Below are 16,580 nucleotides of genomic sequence, written 5' to 3' on the forward strand. Positions count from 1 at the left end.
TTGAATGTGTGTGTTTTAAAAAAAAATCAATTTGGTTAAAGGATTTCAGTATAAGTAGTTTTAGAAAATTTTGAGCACATATGCGCTTTGGAGCCCCTGCCTCGAAAGAAAACAATTTTTCCAACTTGCCTTGGTGCCCTAAAATATGAGCCCTCCTTGAGAGGCAACACTTGCCTTGACCTTAAAAAGTTAAAATTCAAAGCCTGCAGATATAAGTAAGAACTTCACACTACTTTATATTAGAAATGGCAACAACGGAGGATGAATGTCCCATAACAAGAAGACAGAGAAAAAGAAAACGCTCATCGACTACGGTGTCGCCACGGACTAAAAAGGCAGACGTGCGCAATTTTTCAGGATTTATGCAGATCCCAAATACAGATCAGCAGGTACCAGAAGGTAAGAAAAGTTGCTTTTGCATAATATTGCGAAACAAAACGCCAGATATGTCTTACCTTATAAACACACCATAATACTTATATGTTTAATGCACCGACAGTCCATCAAGCAGTGCGGCTTTATAGTTTACCAAAGTCATAGTAAAACATTTTGAAAGATTTTTGAGCCTCGTGTATAATGTCCTATATTTTCAATGGAACATATAAAACGTTGGTGTTGTTTACTTGAGTCATACTGCCGTCATAATGCAGTCTACACGTATCTCTTATGTTTGACTTCTATTTACTGGTCACATTTATCATTACACCATGCACCAAATAAAATTGCTTCGAGGTTGGTAAGCAAAATCAGAATTATTCCGTACATTAGGCGCACCGTGTTACAAGGCGCAGTGTCGCGTTTTGAGGAAAAAAAATTTTTTTTAAGTGTGCCTTATAGTCCGGAAAGTACGGTATATATATTGATATGGCTTTATCGCCTAGCCTTAAGCTTTTTACAGGTTAGTCACGCAGCTGGACCTTCAGTACTATGTTCGTCTCCTACCTGAGGACGAGCTGAGGTGCACCTCGCTGTTGGACTTGACAACTTTGCCGTTGACATGCTCGTGCTCCGCGTCCTCCCCTGTCAAGTGTGACATTCCACCATGCTGCTCAGCAGAAAAGACATCGTACACATTTGCCTTAGTTGTGGATAATTGTTGTGGGATTTCTTGTACTACTTCTTTAAATGCATTAAAAACAATAGGTGAGGGTGAAGTAGCTACCTGTTTTGGAGTGAACCCAGATGGCAGGGTAGAGCAGAGGGCGGGGCCTCCAAAGAAATCGTCATCTTCCTGGTCGTCGTCAATGTCCCAGGCATCATTTGTGCTGCGGGCAAACTCGTGGAAGCTCGACGTCTTTTTAGACTTCAGATTGTTGAACTTCAGCTTGGTGTCTTTGGGGTACCTGCATCAGCAAAGGCAAGCAAGGGGCAAGAAACAAACAATTGGTTTTTGAATAGACAGGTGGCGTGGGGGTGGAATAGGACAAACAACATAAAATGAGGACATAAATGTCGGAAAAATCAAGCGGGAAATGATCTGGCCAAACCAAAGCAATAAATGAAATGCATCCATGCGGACAAGGTAACATGCAGTCTCAGGCCTGTGAGCACTTACAAGCGTCGCAGTCGCGGATCCAGAGGAGGATGCTGTGCTCCATAAACAGGCTGCACACTGAAGAAGACCACATGTCAACTACTACTTCAGAACTACCTCTTCTTCCCTCGTGCTGGCACCAGCCGTTCATGAGGGCTTCGCCTCCATCATCATTTAGCAAGGCACATTTTCACTCTGCCCATTACTCCTTACATTTTTGGATGTATTCTTTGCCGGATACAGAGAAAAACAGTAAAACTTAAAGAAACTGTCCAACATATTTTTCAGTCCCAAACCTCAAAAAGTCCAAGGTAAAAAGCAGAAAATCCACACACTTCAGAATTAGGGAGGTCATGATTACTAGTATTAATGATAAATCACCGTAAAACTAACAATATTGGACGTCATGTGCGATACCACAGTATAAAAAAGTGTAACGTCATTTCTGGACCATAGGGCACACCGGATTATAAGGTACACTGCCGGTGAGCAGGTCTACTGCTCAGTGGCCTAGTGGTTAGAGCAGACCTGGGAAAATTGAGGCCCAGGGGCCACATGTGGCCCGTTAAGCTTTTCAATCTGGCCCGCCGGACATTCCCAAATAATTTTTTTAGATGTTTAAGATGTAAAGTGTAGCTGCCATTATGATGTGCACTCATGTTTTCTAATGACCGTAAGTCTTCAACTAAGTCTTTCAATGCTTGGAATCTGCACTTTTGCGTGATATACTAGTTACTACGGTCATCTAATTAGTTACTATGGTCATCTAAGTCATAGCAGCTCAGACGAAGCACTAAGCAGTGTGGGTGGGGAGCGTTTCCACAGAGTGTTTCAATCAGGAGATTTTTACAACAAAGTTCTAAAGCTTAGTGATATATCACATATATCAGATTGTAGGTGGGGGTTTTTTTTACCCTTCGGGTTCATATTTCATTGTGTTTGTTGCATTTTTGTTGCGTTTCACTTGGTTGTAAAATATGTGGATGGAGAGGGGGTGTGACGTTCATATGTTGTCAATATTCAGTGTTTTATCCTTCATAGAAAAATGTAAAATTCCATTCCGTTTTTTAAGGCAGTCCGTCATAAAGTTTTTAGCATTCAATCAGACATTATTGTGAGGTTTTGTATTAGTGTTCCTAAAAATAGATATGCCGGCCCCCAGACACATTTTTTTCTCTAAATATGGCCCCCCGAGTCAAACTATATGCCCAGGCCTGGGTTAGAGTGTCCGCCCTGAGATCAGTAGGTCGTGAGTTCAAACCCCGGCTGAGTCATACCAAAGGCTATAAAAATGGGACCCATTACCTCCCTGCTTGTCGCTCAGCATCGAGGGTTGGAATTGGGGGTTATATCACCAAAATGATTCCCGGGCACGGCCACCGCTGCTGCTCACTGCTCCCCTCACCTCCCCTGGGGTGAGGGTTATGGGTCAAATGCAGAGGATAATCTCACCACACCTAGTGTGTGACAATCATTTTATTCCGGTCTTTTTTCATACAAAAGTTGAACCAAATTATAAAGCGCATTTAAGGGGTCATATTATTTTTTCTAAATTGAAAACACTTCCTTGTGGTCTACATAACATGTAATGGTGGTTCCTTGGTCAACATTTTGCATAGATTATGTTTTACAGACCATCTTCAAGTCGCTTTCTGACAGTCGCTTTAGGATGCACCGTTTTGTGGGCGGCCTTCTTTACGTGGCTCACCATCGACAGCGTCTTCTCCAAGTCATCTTTGTTGTAGCGGTGTAGCGTGCAAGGATGGGAGTGGAAGAAGTGTCAAAAGATGGAGCTAACTGTTTTAATGACATTAAGACTTTACTTAAATCAACAACGGAGCAGCATCTTCTCATCCGTGGCTCACTAGTGCAACAACGCCGTGAAAAACCGTCCGACCGGAACTCTCTAATAACTAAAGCAGTGGTTCTTAACCTGGGTTCGATTGAACCCTAGGGGTTCGGTGAGTCGGGCTCAGGGGTTCGGCGGAGGTCAAGACACACCCGACTCATCGTGTAAAAAAAAACTTCTCCTTATCAGCGTATTACGGATACGGCAACAGCAGAAGTCACACTGATTTGCAGGTGTGTAATTTGTTGTGAGTTTATGCACTGTGTTGGTTTTGTTCTTTGAACAAGGTGACGTTCATGCACGGTTCATTTTGTGTACCAGTAAAAAAACATGGTAACACTTTAGTATGGGGAACATATTCACCATTAATTAGTTGCTTATTAACATGCAAATTAGTAACATATTGGCTCTTAACTAGTCATTATTAAGTACTTACTAATGCCTTATTCGGCATGGCCTTATTATAACCCTAACCCTAACCCTAACCAAATAACTCTAAATTAAGTCTTTGTTACTTAGAATATGTTCCCCATACTAAAGTGTTACCAAAAACATATAACTTTGTCTTGAATTTGAAAAAAAACAAACATTTTATTTTTCATAAAGAAGGGTTCGGTGAATGCGCATAAGAAACTGGTGGGGTTCAGTACCTCCAACAAGGTTAAGAACCACTGAACTAAAGTTATTATGTAAACCCACTACACTAGTAGTTTTTAGCGCTTCCATAGCGAGATATAAGTTAAAGCTTTACGTTACCTTATATTAGCAACAACAGAGGGTGAATGCCCCATAAAAAGAAGACAGTGAGAAAAAAAAGAAGCTTATCAAGTAGGGCAGTGGTTCTCAAATGGGGGTACGCGTACCCCTGGGGGTACTTGAAGGTATGCCAAGGGGTACGTGAGATTGTTTTTAAATATTCTAAAAATAGCAACAATTCAAAAATCCTTCATAAATATATTTATTGAATAATACTTCAACAAAATATGAATGTAAGTTCATAAACTGAACATCAAATCAAGTAGGCTATTCCATTCATTACCATAAACTCAGAGTTTCCCCCATGCCATGATGGTTTGACCCTCACTAAAATGTCTGTCAAAAAGAACTGTGAAAAGAAATGCAACAATGCAATATTCAATGTTGACAGCTAGATTTTTTTTGGACATGTTCCATAAATATTGATGTTAAAGATTTTTTTTTTTGTGAAGAAATGTTTAGAATTAAGTTCATGAATCCAGATGGATCTCTACTACAATCCCCAAAGAGGGCACTTTAAGTTGATGATTACTTCTATGTGTAGAAATTTTAATTTATAATTGAATCCCTTGTTTATTTATCAACAAGTTTTTAGTTATTTTTATATCTTTTTTTCCAAATAGTTCAGGAAAGACCACTATAAATTAGCAATATTTTGCACTGTTGTTATACAATTTAATAAATCAGAAACTGATGACATAGTGCTGTATTTTACTTCTTTATCTCTTTTTTTCAACCAAAAATGCTTTGCTCTGATTAGGGGGTACTTGAATTAAAAAAATGTTCACAGGGGGTACATCACTGAAAAAAGGTTGAGAACCACCGAACTAGGGCATCGGCACGGACCGCAGTGGCGGACGTGCGCACATTTTCAGGACTTATGCAGATCTCAAATACACAGGTTCCAGAAAGTAAGAAAAGTTGGTTTTGCATAATATTGTGAAACAAAACGCCAGATAATATGTCTGCTAATGGTTGCCATTTTGCGGCCCTTAAACACACACCATAGTAATACTTGTATCTCTTACTACGGTAGCCGTAATGGGCCGACAATCCATCAAGCGGTGTGGCTTCAAAGTCATACTAAAACATTTTGACAGACTTTTGAGTGCCGTGTGTAATGTTCTTTATTTTCAATGGAACATTTAAAGATTTGGTGTTGTTTACTGGCGTCGTATTGCAGTCTACATGTATCTCTTGTGTGCGACTACTATCTACTGGTCACACCTATAACACCGTGTAACAAATAACATTGCTTCGAGGTCGTTAAGCACAACCAGAATTATTCCGTACATTAGGCGCACCGGGTATTAGGGCGCACTGTCGATTTTTGAGAAAAATTAAAAGGATTTTACGTGCGCCTTATAGTCCGAAAAATACGGTACATGTAAGGTAAACAATTAAGATTTAGTACCTATATTTTTATTGACAAGAACAATGCAAAAAAACCTACTAGAAGATGTAACATAAATTAATGCAATTAACAGAAATAATAATAATAGTAATAGTAAACAATTCAAAAATTAACATTGCAAAAAGACACTGCATATAGCATCCATATTTTTGCAAATGGAGTATCATATCCAGATACATGGCATTCCTTTTTTGAGTATTGATACTCTTGACAACCCTGTAAGGTTATCATGTCAGGCCATACATTCAGTGATAGCTAATGTTAGTAGCTACCATTATCACTAGCTCGGGATTTAACGCATAACTATATTAATGATAAACTGTGGTAAAACTATCGATGCATATTGTTATGGTTCCAAATTTAAAATGATTGTAAATCCGTGATTGGTAACCGCACTTTGACATACGGACTGGTGAGAGTGCTTGCTAGCAGTTAACAGCCAAAGCACAATTTCTTTCACTTTCTCTTCTGACTCCACGCAAGGAATCAACCGCGATACAACCAAACCTGATAGTTCATACCCTAACCACTGATCAGTGATCACTTCCTGCGTTGCTCTGTTACCAGAGAGAAATTGCCCTGCTTCCTGCAACCAAACTTGCTTCACAACTTACGCTTTCTTCCGACGGAAACATTTTTCTTCACGTTTTATCGATTGCATTTTTTTTATTGATATCGAGTACTTGTCTATAACGATATATCGTTTGACATCCTACCCCTAACTCATATGTCATTCAAACATCCAGAAAGTGCACACAAACAAATCCAACAGATTATGTATACTACTAACACCAGAATGACATCGAAGTCAAGTCGTCAGGTCTTCGTCAGTGCAACACGTCCCCACTTAGAGATGTTTGTGATAGAGCTGCTCCCCTTTAACGTCAAAGGACGTTAAGCGTGTTCTTGCTTGTCCTTTGCATAAGTCAACTGACAGTCAAGCTGGTGGCTGAAAACAAGGCTAGCTAATTATCTGACAACACCAGAGTCTGTCAGACTTGTTTTATCGGGACTAACCCAAAAACAGGCGACTGGAGGAGTTGCTGTTGTCCCTGCTCAAACATACTGCGTGTTCAAATTTGCAGCCTTTACACTGACATAAGTTTGGGTGAGATTACGTGTCTGTGTGTGACAAAGACAACAACACCCTCTTAGCACAGATCCTCTCTATGCTGGTAGTGACACGTAGGTCTAGAAGAACACACGCCATGAGCAGTTCACCTTTTCCAATAAACCGTCACAAGATTAGACTTCTTCTCGATGCTTAATCCAACGGCCAGAGGGGAAAACGTGCTAAAGGGCCGAGGGGCACAAACATGCCGTTTTAGGCGCACAGCAGCACCGTGAGTGATAAGTTCAGCCTTTTACCACACATGTAAGGTAGTGGAGATCATGACCTTCATTACACGGCAACTACTTTGCCTTGCACACATGCAATCAATAGTTGCAGGATTGCAAGGACTCGGCATGCCAAATTTAGCCCTTGGGTTCCACTTTGTGCACCATTGCTCTGCTATAACCAGCTGCACAAAAATACAACTATATTCCAGAATCAAATCACTAATAGAAACAGCTTTTAAGATTATTCAAAAGGTGTAAATCAGGGGTGTCCAAAGAGCCCACAACTAATTTGTATTATCGCTTGGCCAAAAACAGAAGTAATCAATTATCAATGCCATATACAGGTATTATAACATATTACATAGAAATGTGCTGATCGATAGGCCGATTTTCGTGAAAAAGAAAAAAAACGATCCTCTCCGGCTGACAAGCGGCGAGCAGCTAATGATGCGTCTTCATACAAAGTGTGGAGCCGCTTCCCCTAACATACAGTAAATTGCATTTCTTAGTATCTTGATCAACCATCACTGGAGGATGAGGCTAAACATGCTACACAATGAGAGAAAGCCAGGTAGCAGGCATGCTAATATCTAAGTTAAGCCAGAAACAAGAGAAGAAGTAAGTGCTTAGTAAAGTTTAAAAAGTGTAGATGGAAATAGGGCTGGGCTGGGGGTCAGCTAATCTCTTTAGTGCCGCCCTAGTGGCTCTCTGGAGCATTTTTAAAAAAGGATGGAAAATGGAAAAAGTGGGGGGAAAAATATTTTTTGTTTGTTTTATGTTTTTTGTTTGAGGACAAACATGACACACACTTTCCCAATTGTTAGAAAGCCCACTGTTTAATATGTTTGTGTGTATGCTTCACTGCTGAGAGTATTTGGTGAACATTGTTTTGTCCTACTAATTTCAGCGGTTCTTGAACTCACCATAGTGTGGACTGTGACGCAACAGTTTGTTTACATGTACAATCTTCCACTCCTTATTTGTCTCATTTTGTCCACCAAACATGTCATGTTGTGTGTGAATGCACGCTTTGTTGTTGTTCTTGACTTGTTGAAGCGCTAATCAGGCATATTTGGTCAGCGCATGACTGCAAGCTAATCAATGCTAACATGCTATTTAGGCTAGCTGCATGTACATAATGCATCATTATGCCTCATTTGTAGGCATATTTGAGCTCATTTAATTTCCTTTACTTTTATCCTCTTTGTATATAATTTAGTTTTGCATGTCTCATGACACGTTATCAGTATGTAATATTGGCTGCATTTCAGATAGTTGTTTGCGTGTCATGTTGTTCCAGACCACAGCAAACATTACCTAGCTTGCCAAAGATTGTAATAAATATATTAAAAGAAGACAGCCTGCTGTTTCCTTTAACTTGGACACACACATCTACACCTTTGACCATTAAAAGTCAGTAATTTGCAGAAGTTATAATAAATGATAAATGGGTTATACTTGTATAGCGCTTTTCTACCTTCAAGGTACTCAAAGCGCTTTGACAGTATTTCCACATTCACCCATTCACACACACATTCACACACTGATGGCGGGAGCTGCCATGCAAGGCGCTAACCAGCAGCCATCAGGAGCAAGGGTGAAGTGTCTTGCCGAAGGACACAACGGACGTGACTAGGATGGTAGAAGGTGGGGATCGAACCCCAGTAACCAGCAACCCTCCGATTGCTGGCACGGCCAATCTACCAACTTCGCCACACACTTTCTGAGTAGCCTCTGATTTACTAATGGTTTCTAATGTTGTAAAAATGTGTAGAATAAATATTACATTTCAACATTTCTGTCAACGAAAATTTGCTTCATCCTGCGACACATCATTTTGATAGTAGGCTATTATGGCTAATATAAACACTTACATCATGTGCTGCCTTCATTATAACACCTATACACGGCTTTTCATTTTTTTGTGGCTCCAGACCGATTAGTTTTTTGTATTTTTGGTCCAATATGGCTTTTTGAACGTTTTGGGTTGCCGACCCCTGGGCTGGGCGATATGGCAAAAAAAATGACCACAAAGAAAATAACATTTTAGTTAAATGTAAGTTGTGTCTTGGATCAAAGATCCTATCCTAGAAATTCAAATCTGCTGAAACAGCTACAAAAGCAATATGCTTCGACGAAGCTAGTAAAGAGAGACACACTTCACCTCCTAAGCAACAGCGGCTGGATTTTAATGAGGCACTGCTAGCCAGGACAACATTGATAGAGCCATTGCAGCGTGTGTGCTAGAAGACATGCAGGCTATTTCTACAGTGGAGTCACTCACTTTCAGGCAGCTAGTTAGCATGATACCGGGCGTCAAATGGCACCTGGACAGTGAGTACATAAAAATGGAAAGCGAGCTAAAGAAGACACTACAAACTCTGCCTTTGCTCATCATTCAGCACGGAAGGTACACACTCTGTCAATTCTCTTATATAGTCTTTCATTCTAGACTTCTAGAGTGTTTGATTATCACATCACTCTAAATGTATAGACTATAAAGTTCACAAACATAAAGAGAGATGCTAGTGCGCCAGGCCAATTTTTCCTTATCTCTAAACTAAAACTGGGGAAATGTGCAGAGTGTTCTGGGCGTCAGACATAATTTTATTTCAGAATTCCTTGAGAGAAAAAAAACGCCTGGTTAGGCTTTGTGTATGTAGTGTGTGCCTTCCTTGGTTTACAGCTATGTTGTTATTATGCTGTTTGTTACTTATGTATGTTATGTTGCAGCTATTTAAAATAGTTTTGTCAATTTGGCCTGAAATAAATTGGCCCTTTGAAACATATATTTGTCTTTGTGTGTTGTATGTAGACCACATTGCTTAGCAGAGTTCAGTGATGCAAATGCATGTCAAGTTGATCAACAGATTGTATTATTCTCCAGTGCAATAACAGTACTGAAATGAAGGCTAAAAGGGCATTAAAGGGGGCCTTAAAAAAAATAAAAAAATATATATGATAATGATAAATGGGTTATACTTGTATAGCCCTTTTCTACCTTCAAGGTACTCAAAGCGCTTTGACAGTATTTCCACATTCACCCATTCACACACACATTCACACACTGATGGCGGGAGCTGCCATGCAAGGCGCTATCCAGCACCCATCAGGAGCAAGGGTGAAGTGTCTTGCCCAAGGACACAACGGACGTGACTAGGAAGGTAGAAGGTGGGGATTGAACCCCAGTAACCATATAAGTAACTAAATAGTTAGTTTTCACAGTAACGCATTACTTTTTGGTGTAAGTAACTGAGTTAGTAACTGAGTTACTTTTGAAATAAAGTAACTAGTAACTGTAACTAGTTACTGGTTTTCAGTAACTAACCCAACACTGCTAACAGCTGACACCTGTCATTTTGTCCATATACGTATATATAATTGTGTTTACTAGTACAGGATAGGTAACCCACGCAACAGTCCGTACCTGGTTTTAGAGCCATGGTATTGCTTCTTTTTTGGCACTTTTTGTGGGGTTAAAGAGGACAACTTTTTTGCCCTTCAAAGTGATTTTGTTTTTTTTGCTTGTCATTACAAACATTCTGCAGTAAACAAAGTATAATTGGTGTAGTGAATACTTTTATTTCAAGTTAACATTTACCAAACAACATTTTCAAATGGTCAATTAATATTTGTATTCTTTAATGACTTGTACACATCAGTGCTTCTCACCAGTGCGTTGGCAAGCAACACACGGTGACCCACGTTGTGGAGTTTTTAAAACTCAAATTCTGTATCTTATATTGAATTAAAATACACTAAAGTGCAGTTTGAAATTGAGGTATTGAAAAACTAATGTACACCAACACACAAAACAAGTTTAATAATTATTACAGCAACAAAATGTTTTTTTTTTTTTTAAATCTACGAACAAACAAAAATAACAACGTCTCTGCAGAGGAGAGGAATCTTTGCAAACACAAACAAAAATACTGATAAAAAATATTTAGATATAAAAATGCCTTTTCTGATTAAACTAGTGGGTGTGTTGATTCTCCCAGTTGGGACCAATACAGTCACATAAACGTTCTGACTGCCTGCAAGTCTGCATTTGGGGGCAGGATTACTGGTGAGCTGCAGCAAATTTCTTTATTTAGTTTTTCTGGGCTGCACTTCCAGTTGTGTAAGGGGAAGAGGCACAACGCGATTGAACATTATTCACGTTGCGACGAGACTCACTTTCGCGACAGTGGAACGGAATGGTAGGTCACACACACGGACACACTTATACACAAACACACGCACACGTACACAAAGACACACAGGGTCACGGTCAATAAAGGTGGATTGTTCCGTGCAGGATCATACCAAACATTGTTGCTTCCCTACGGTTTACTACTGCGGTAACTTCTAACAGACTTTTTTGTCATGTTTGACCGAGGTAATATGCTATAAGCTGATCACCGTGATCAAACTCAAATGAATCGCGATCAACGATCACGATCATATAACGGCCCAGCACTAGATGGAACCACGTTAAAACAGAAAGTAAGCAGTTGATAACTGATAGAGAGAAGATAATGTAACAAGTGTTGGTGTGTCAGCATCATCAGTCAGAACAGACATGTGAAGAGGAGAATCGGAACGATACATAAAATGGTGGTGTCAATTTTAAGGGTAGTTTTAGTAAACTATTGATAATAGGGCGATCAGATCGACATTTTTATTGAGGTCAAAATGTATTTGTTGTTTTTGTTATTGTTTACAAACTCGGGGTATAATTATTTGGACTTCTTATAGGACCTTGAGGGCGAAAACCAAATTGCTTAAATTACATTTTGCTTTAGTTTAGTTATTGTGGATTATTGACTTTGTTTTAATCAGACACTTGCATGTAATACAAGAGAATAGGCGAATAGTTCAGATATTGTGTTGATGTTGTTACACTGTTAATAGCACTCAACATAAATACTGAAAAATGTACAGTTAATACATGGGCATTAATTTATCGGTATTGATATCGGCTAATTCACGAATTAACGGAAAAGGCAGCATAAAACCTTGATCGGAACATCCTTTACACTTTTTTACTTACTTGCCTATAATACAAGGTAAGATGTCTTGTTCAGCGAGCTTGGCATGTACAAAACTCAAAACCAGTGAAGTTGGCACATTGTGTAAATGGTAAATAAAAACAGAATACAATGATTTGCAAATCATTTTCAACTGTGAAACTTTGTTTCATCTGACCACAGAACTTTCCTCCAGAAGGTCTTATCTTTGTCCATGTGATGTCAGATGAAACAACAATTCAGCTGTTTGGCCACAATACCCAGCAATATGTTTGGAAGAGAAAAGGTGAGGCCTTTATTCCCAGGAACACCATTCCCACCGTCAAGCATGGTGGTGGTAGTATTATGCTATGGGCCTGTTCTGCCGCCAATGGAACTGGTGCTTTAAATGGCACAATGAAAAAGGAGGATTACCTCCAAATTCTTCAGGACAACCTAAAATCATCAGCCCGGAGGTTGGGTCTTGGGCACAGTTGGGGGTTCCAACAGGACAATGACCCCCAAACACACGTCAAAAGTGGTAAAGGAATGGCTAAATGAGGCTAGAATTAAGGTTTAAGAATGGCCTTCCCAAAGTCCTGACTTAAACGTGTGGACAATGCTGAAGAAACAAGTCCATGTCAGAAAACCAACAAATTTAGCTGAACTGCACCAATTTTGTCAAGAGGAGTGGTCAAAAATTCAACCAGAAGCTTGCCAGAAGCTTGTGGATGGCTACCAAAAGCGCCTTATTGCAGTGAAACTTGCCAAGGGACATGTAACCAAATATTAACATTGCTGTATGTATACTTTTAAACCAGCAAATTTGGTCTCATTTTCAGTAGACCCATAATAAATTCATAAAAGAACCAAACTTCATGAAGGTTTTTTGTGTCCAACAAGTATGTGCTCCAATCACTTGATCACAAAAAAATAAGAGTTGTAGAAAGTATTGGAAACTCAAGACAGCCATGACATTATGTTCTTGACTGTACGTATAAAATACTAAACGGTCTAGCTCCATCCTATCTTGCTGATTGTATTGTACCATATAACCCGGCAAGAAATCTGCGTGCAAAGAACTCCGGCTTATTAGTGATTGCGTTCAAAGAACTCCGGTTTATTAGTGATTCCCAGAGCAAAAAAAAAGTATGTGGGCTATAGAGCGTTTTCTATTCGGACTCCAGGCCTCTGGAATGCCCTACCGGTAACAGTTAGAGATGCTACCTCAGTAGAAGCTTTTAATTCCCATCTTAAAACTCATTTGTATACTCTAGCCTTTAAATAGACCCCCCTTTTAGACCAGTTGATCTGCCGTCTCTTTTCTGATACAGATTAGGTGACCACTGGCTGTTCAAAGTTTGGACCCCGGGTGGACCACTCATCTGTGCATCAGTTGATGACGTCTCTGCGCTGCTGACTTGTCTCCACTCAAGATGATCCCCTGCTGGCCCCACTATGGACTGGACTCTCACACTATTAACAAGATCCACTCGACATCCATTGCACCGGTCACCCGGGAGGGAGGGGTCCCCACATCTGTGGTGCTCTCCAAGGTTTCTCATTGTATTGTATTGGGTTGAGTTTTTTCTTGCCCTGATGTGGGATCTGAGCCGAGGATGTCGTTGTGGCTTGTTCAGCCCTTTAAGACACTCGTGATTTAGGGCTATATAAATAAACTTTGATTGATTGATTGATTGACGATAATAAAATGTACGTAAACAGAGGAATAAGTGCTTATTAAATTTGACTAGAAATGGAGATAGAAAGATGTTTCGAATGAAGGTAACCAGATATCAACAGTAAATAAGCATACTGTTAATACACGTTAATACACTGACACACAACATCCGGATTCCCATCATGCATTGCTTCAAAACTGCGGCAATTTCCAGCCGGACAAACAATATAGGGGGCGTGCCTTGAAGGCGCTGCGTTTAGCGTCCTCTCACCTGAAAAGGAGACTATTATATACAGTATGTCTCCGTTACCCATAAGTTTATCTATAACCCATAACACGGTGGCCGAATGGATATAGTCACTCATGAACGGTCAGAGAAGCACAAGTTGGCGGCAACGCAGTATTATGGGCCACCTTGCAAGCAACATCCCGTTCTCATTTGCGGATGTTTTCAACAAATCCGTGAAGGATATGTTCCCGGATTCAGAGATCGCTCGCCAGTACTCAAATGGCAGAACAAAAGCTACTCAAACAGTGAAAGGTAAGTGTTTTTTTTTTTTTTTAAAGTAAGCAGCATGTACAGTACAGTTAGTAGAACAACTGTGTTTTCATTACTGTTTATTGTACTATATATATATATATATATATATATATATATATATATATATATATATATATATATATATATATATATATATATATATATAAGAAATACTTTAATTTCAGTGAATTCTAGCTATAAATATACTCCTCCCCCTTAACCCCGCCGAATTCGGGGGTCTCTAGGTTGGCAAGTATGATATAAAGTCACCAAAAACGAATGGCCAATGAAGGTGAAGGCAAAAGACTGAGGAGTGTCCTGACCAGATATCTAGATCCTTAGTTTGATTGATGTAACATGTTCTTTGTCACATTGTCTACTATTCCAGTTCATTGAAATACCACAACACTGGATATTGTTCAGAAAAGTTTAAATTTAAGAACTTGCACACAAAGCAACACTGGAGGTGACTCTGGCGTGCGCATTTTCCGCGCATGCGTATTAGGTCGCGTTGTGTCGGCGGGGGGAGAAAGAGAAGTCTTAAACGATGGCATTGTTGTGTGTGTGGACACGGATACCCTGGATAACATTATCCGGCTTAGTGTAAACGGTGCCTTTTTTAACTGTCGCATGCCATTCAGTGGTAAAGTAGCAGTAAACTGTAGTAGGTAGCTAGCTGGCTAATGCTAGTTAGCATAACTAGTTCGCCCAGAAGGAGCATATGGCAGATGCTTCTCTGGCGTTCCGAGCCACAAACCCCACAGATGAAATGGATGCGAGTCTTGTCACCCACGATCACTAACAACTCAGGCAACGCAATGACGTAAAGCGTAGGTAAAAAACATTTAATCCCACAAACGCGACAGTTTATCCGCTGCCTCAATGACTTTGACTGAGCCACGTCAAAAATAATGTCCACTTTCATGGCCTTGTACACGCTACTTGTTATTCTTTAAGGGTCAGGAGATAAAAAATGACATATAAATATTAATAATATCAGTACACGAATGAAGAAGTCCTACCTTCCGGGAACCTTTGCGTTTCTCCTCCAAAAATGGATCCTGTTGTCGGTGGCCATCCTCGGATAAGACCGCCCTCCTCAGGCCGGCTCCCCGCACACGACAACCATAAGCAAAGCGCTCTCACCGGTCATTGGCGACGTCTTAGTCCTCGCGTCGAGCCTCTCCCTGCCCTGCCTCGGCATCAGTTTAAGCGTTTAGGCAACGACGGGGGATAATGCGAGGCGATGGAAGCCGCCATCTTGGGTCGGACTGAACCCCAGCCTCGTGATTGGCGGAGCGGGTGCACAGGTGCAGCGCGGGTAGCCAATAAGGGGAGGGCGAGGGAGGGACCCGGATGGCGTTATAAACACGCAGCGGGGAGACGTTAGGAACTTTGTTGTTGGAAACTTTTGGTGTTTCCCTGTTTTTAGCCTCGCTTTCATCGTTTGCAACGGCCCGCGGCGAACACATATCAGGTAGGAATGAAAATAAAACAACTTGTAAATAAAGTTAGTTTTATTCCCCCCTCCCCTCCACATCCCCCGCCCCAACCCCCTCTACATCCCACCCCCCGATTGTAAATAATAAATAATTCAATGTATATACACTGATGATTAACTTGTGTGATGACTGTATTATGATTTGTACCATGAATTGATTTACGTGAACCCCGACTTAAACAAGTTGAAAAACTTATTCGGGTGTTACCATTTAGTGGTACGGAATATGTACTGTACTGTGCAATCTACTTATACAAGTCTCAATTAATCAATCAATACGGACGACATGACTGCGGTTTGTTCACCCACTATCTCAGTGTTTTTCAACCTTTTTTGAGCAAAGGCACATTTTTTTCATTGAAAAAATCCGAAGGCACACCACCAGCAGAAATCGCAACTGTTGAATATGAATTTAAACCATAACCAACCATGCATCACTATACTTGTCTCTAAGTACTGTCACATCACGCCGTTACTTATTTGGAGTTTTTTGGTGTCTTCCTGTGTAATGTGTCTTTGTTCTTGTCTTGCGCTCCTATTTTGGTGGCTTTTCATGTTTTGTTGGTATTTTCCTGTAGCAGTTTCATGTTTTCCTTGAGCACTATTCCCCGCACCTGTTTTGTTTGAGCAATCAAGGCTATTTAAGTTGTCGCTATCCTTCTTTGCGAGGAGTCATGTTTGGATGTACTTTGTGGACGCCGTCTGCTCCACACACTGTAAGTCTTTGCTGTCGTCCAGCATTCTGTTTTTGTTTACTTTGCAACCAGTTCAGTTTTAGTTTCGTTTTGGATAGCCATCCCTAAGCTTCAATGCTTTTTCTCAGCGGCACTCGCCTTTTGTTTATTTTTGGTTTAAGCATTAGATACATTTTGACCTGCAGGCTGTCGTCTGCATATTGTGATCACGACATACCATGTTCCCGACATCTACAAAGCAATTAGCTACTTGCTGCCACCTACTAATATAGAAGAG

At 40.3% G+C, this 16,580-nt stretch overlaps 2 protein-coding genes across 3 annotated transcripts in view; one reads left to right on the top strand and one right to left on the bottom strand.

The window, feature by feature from the left end:
- Positions 1-16,580, top strand: part of LOC133653549 (zinc finger protein ZFP2-like) — a 390,781-nt gene that overhangs the window by 118,675 nt on the left and 255,526 nt on the right. The gene's annotated exons all lie outside the window — the stretch shown is intronic.
- Positions 1-16,580, bottom strand: part of LOC133653548 (TBC1 domain family member 22B-like) — a 41,237-nt gene that overhangs the window by 20,968 nt on the left and 3,689 nt on the right. Inside the window, exons 1-3 of one of the 2 annotated variants that reach the window (XM_062052953.1) lie at positions 15,130-15,336; positions 1,163-1,343; positions 943-1,045 (exon numbers count right to left, since the gene is read on the bottom strand). In XM_062052953.1, coding sequence (XP_061908937.1) covers positions 943-1,045; positions 1,163-1,343; positions 15,130-15,185 — 340 coding nt within the window. In that variant the 5' untranslated portion in view covers positions 15,186-15,336. Of the gene's footprint in view, positions 1-942; positions 1,046-1,162; positions 1,344-15,129; positions 15,337-16,580 lie in introns of those variants that run through there. The other variant, XM_062052954.1, reaches the window with a different exon arrangement.

This window comes from Entelurus aequoreus, linkage group LG07 (genome assembly GCF_033978785.1).
Source record: "Entelurus aequoreus isolate RoL-2023_Sb linkage group LG07, RoL_Eaeq_v1.1, whole genome shotgun sequence".
NCBI lineage: Eukaryota > Metazoa > Chordata > Actinopteri > Syngnathiformes > Syngnathidae > Entelurus > Entelurus aequoreus.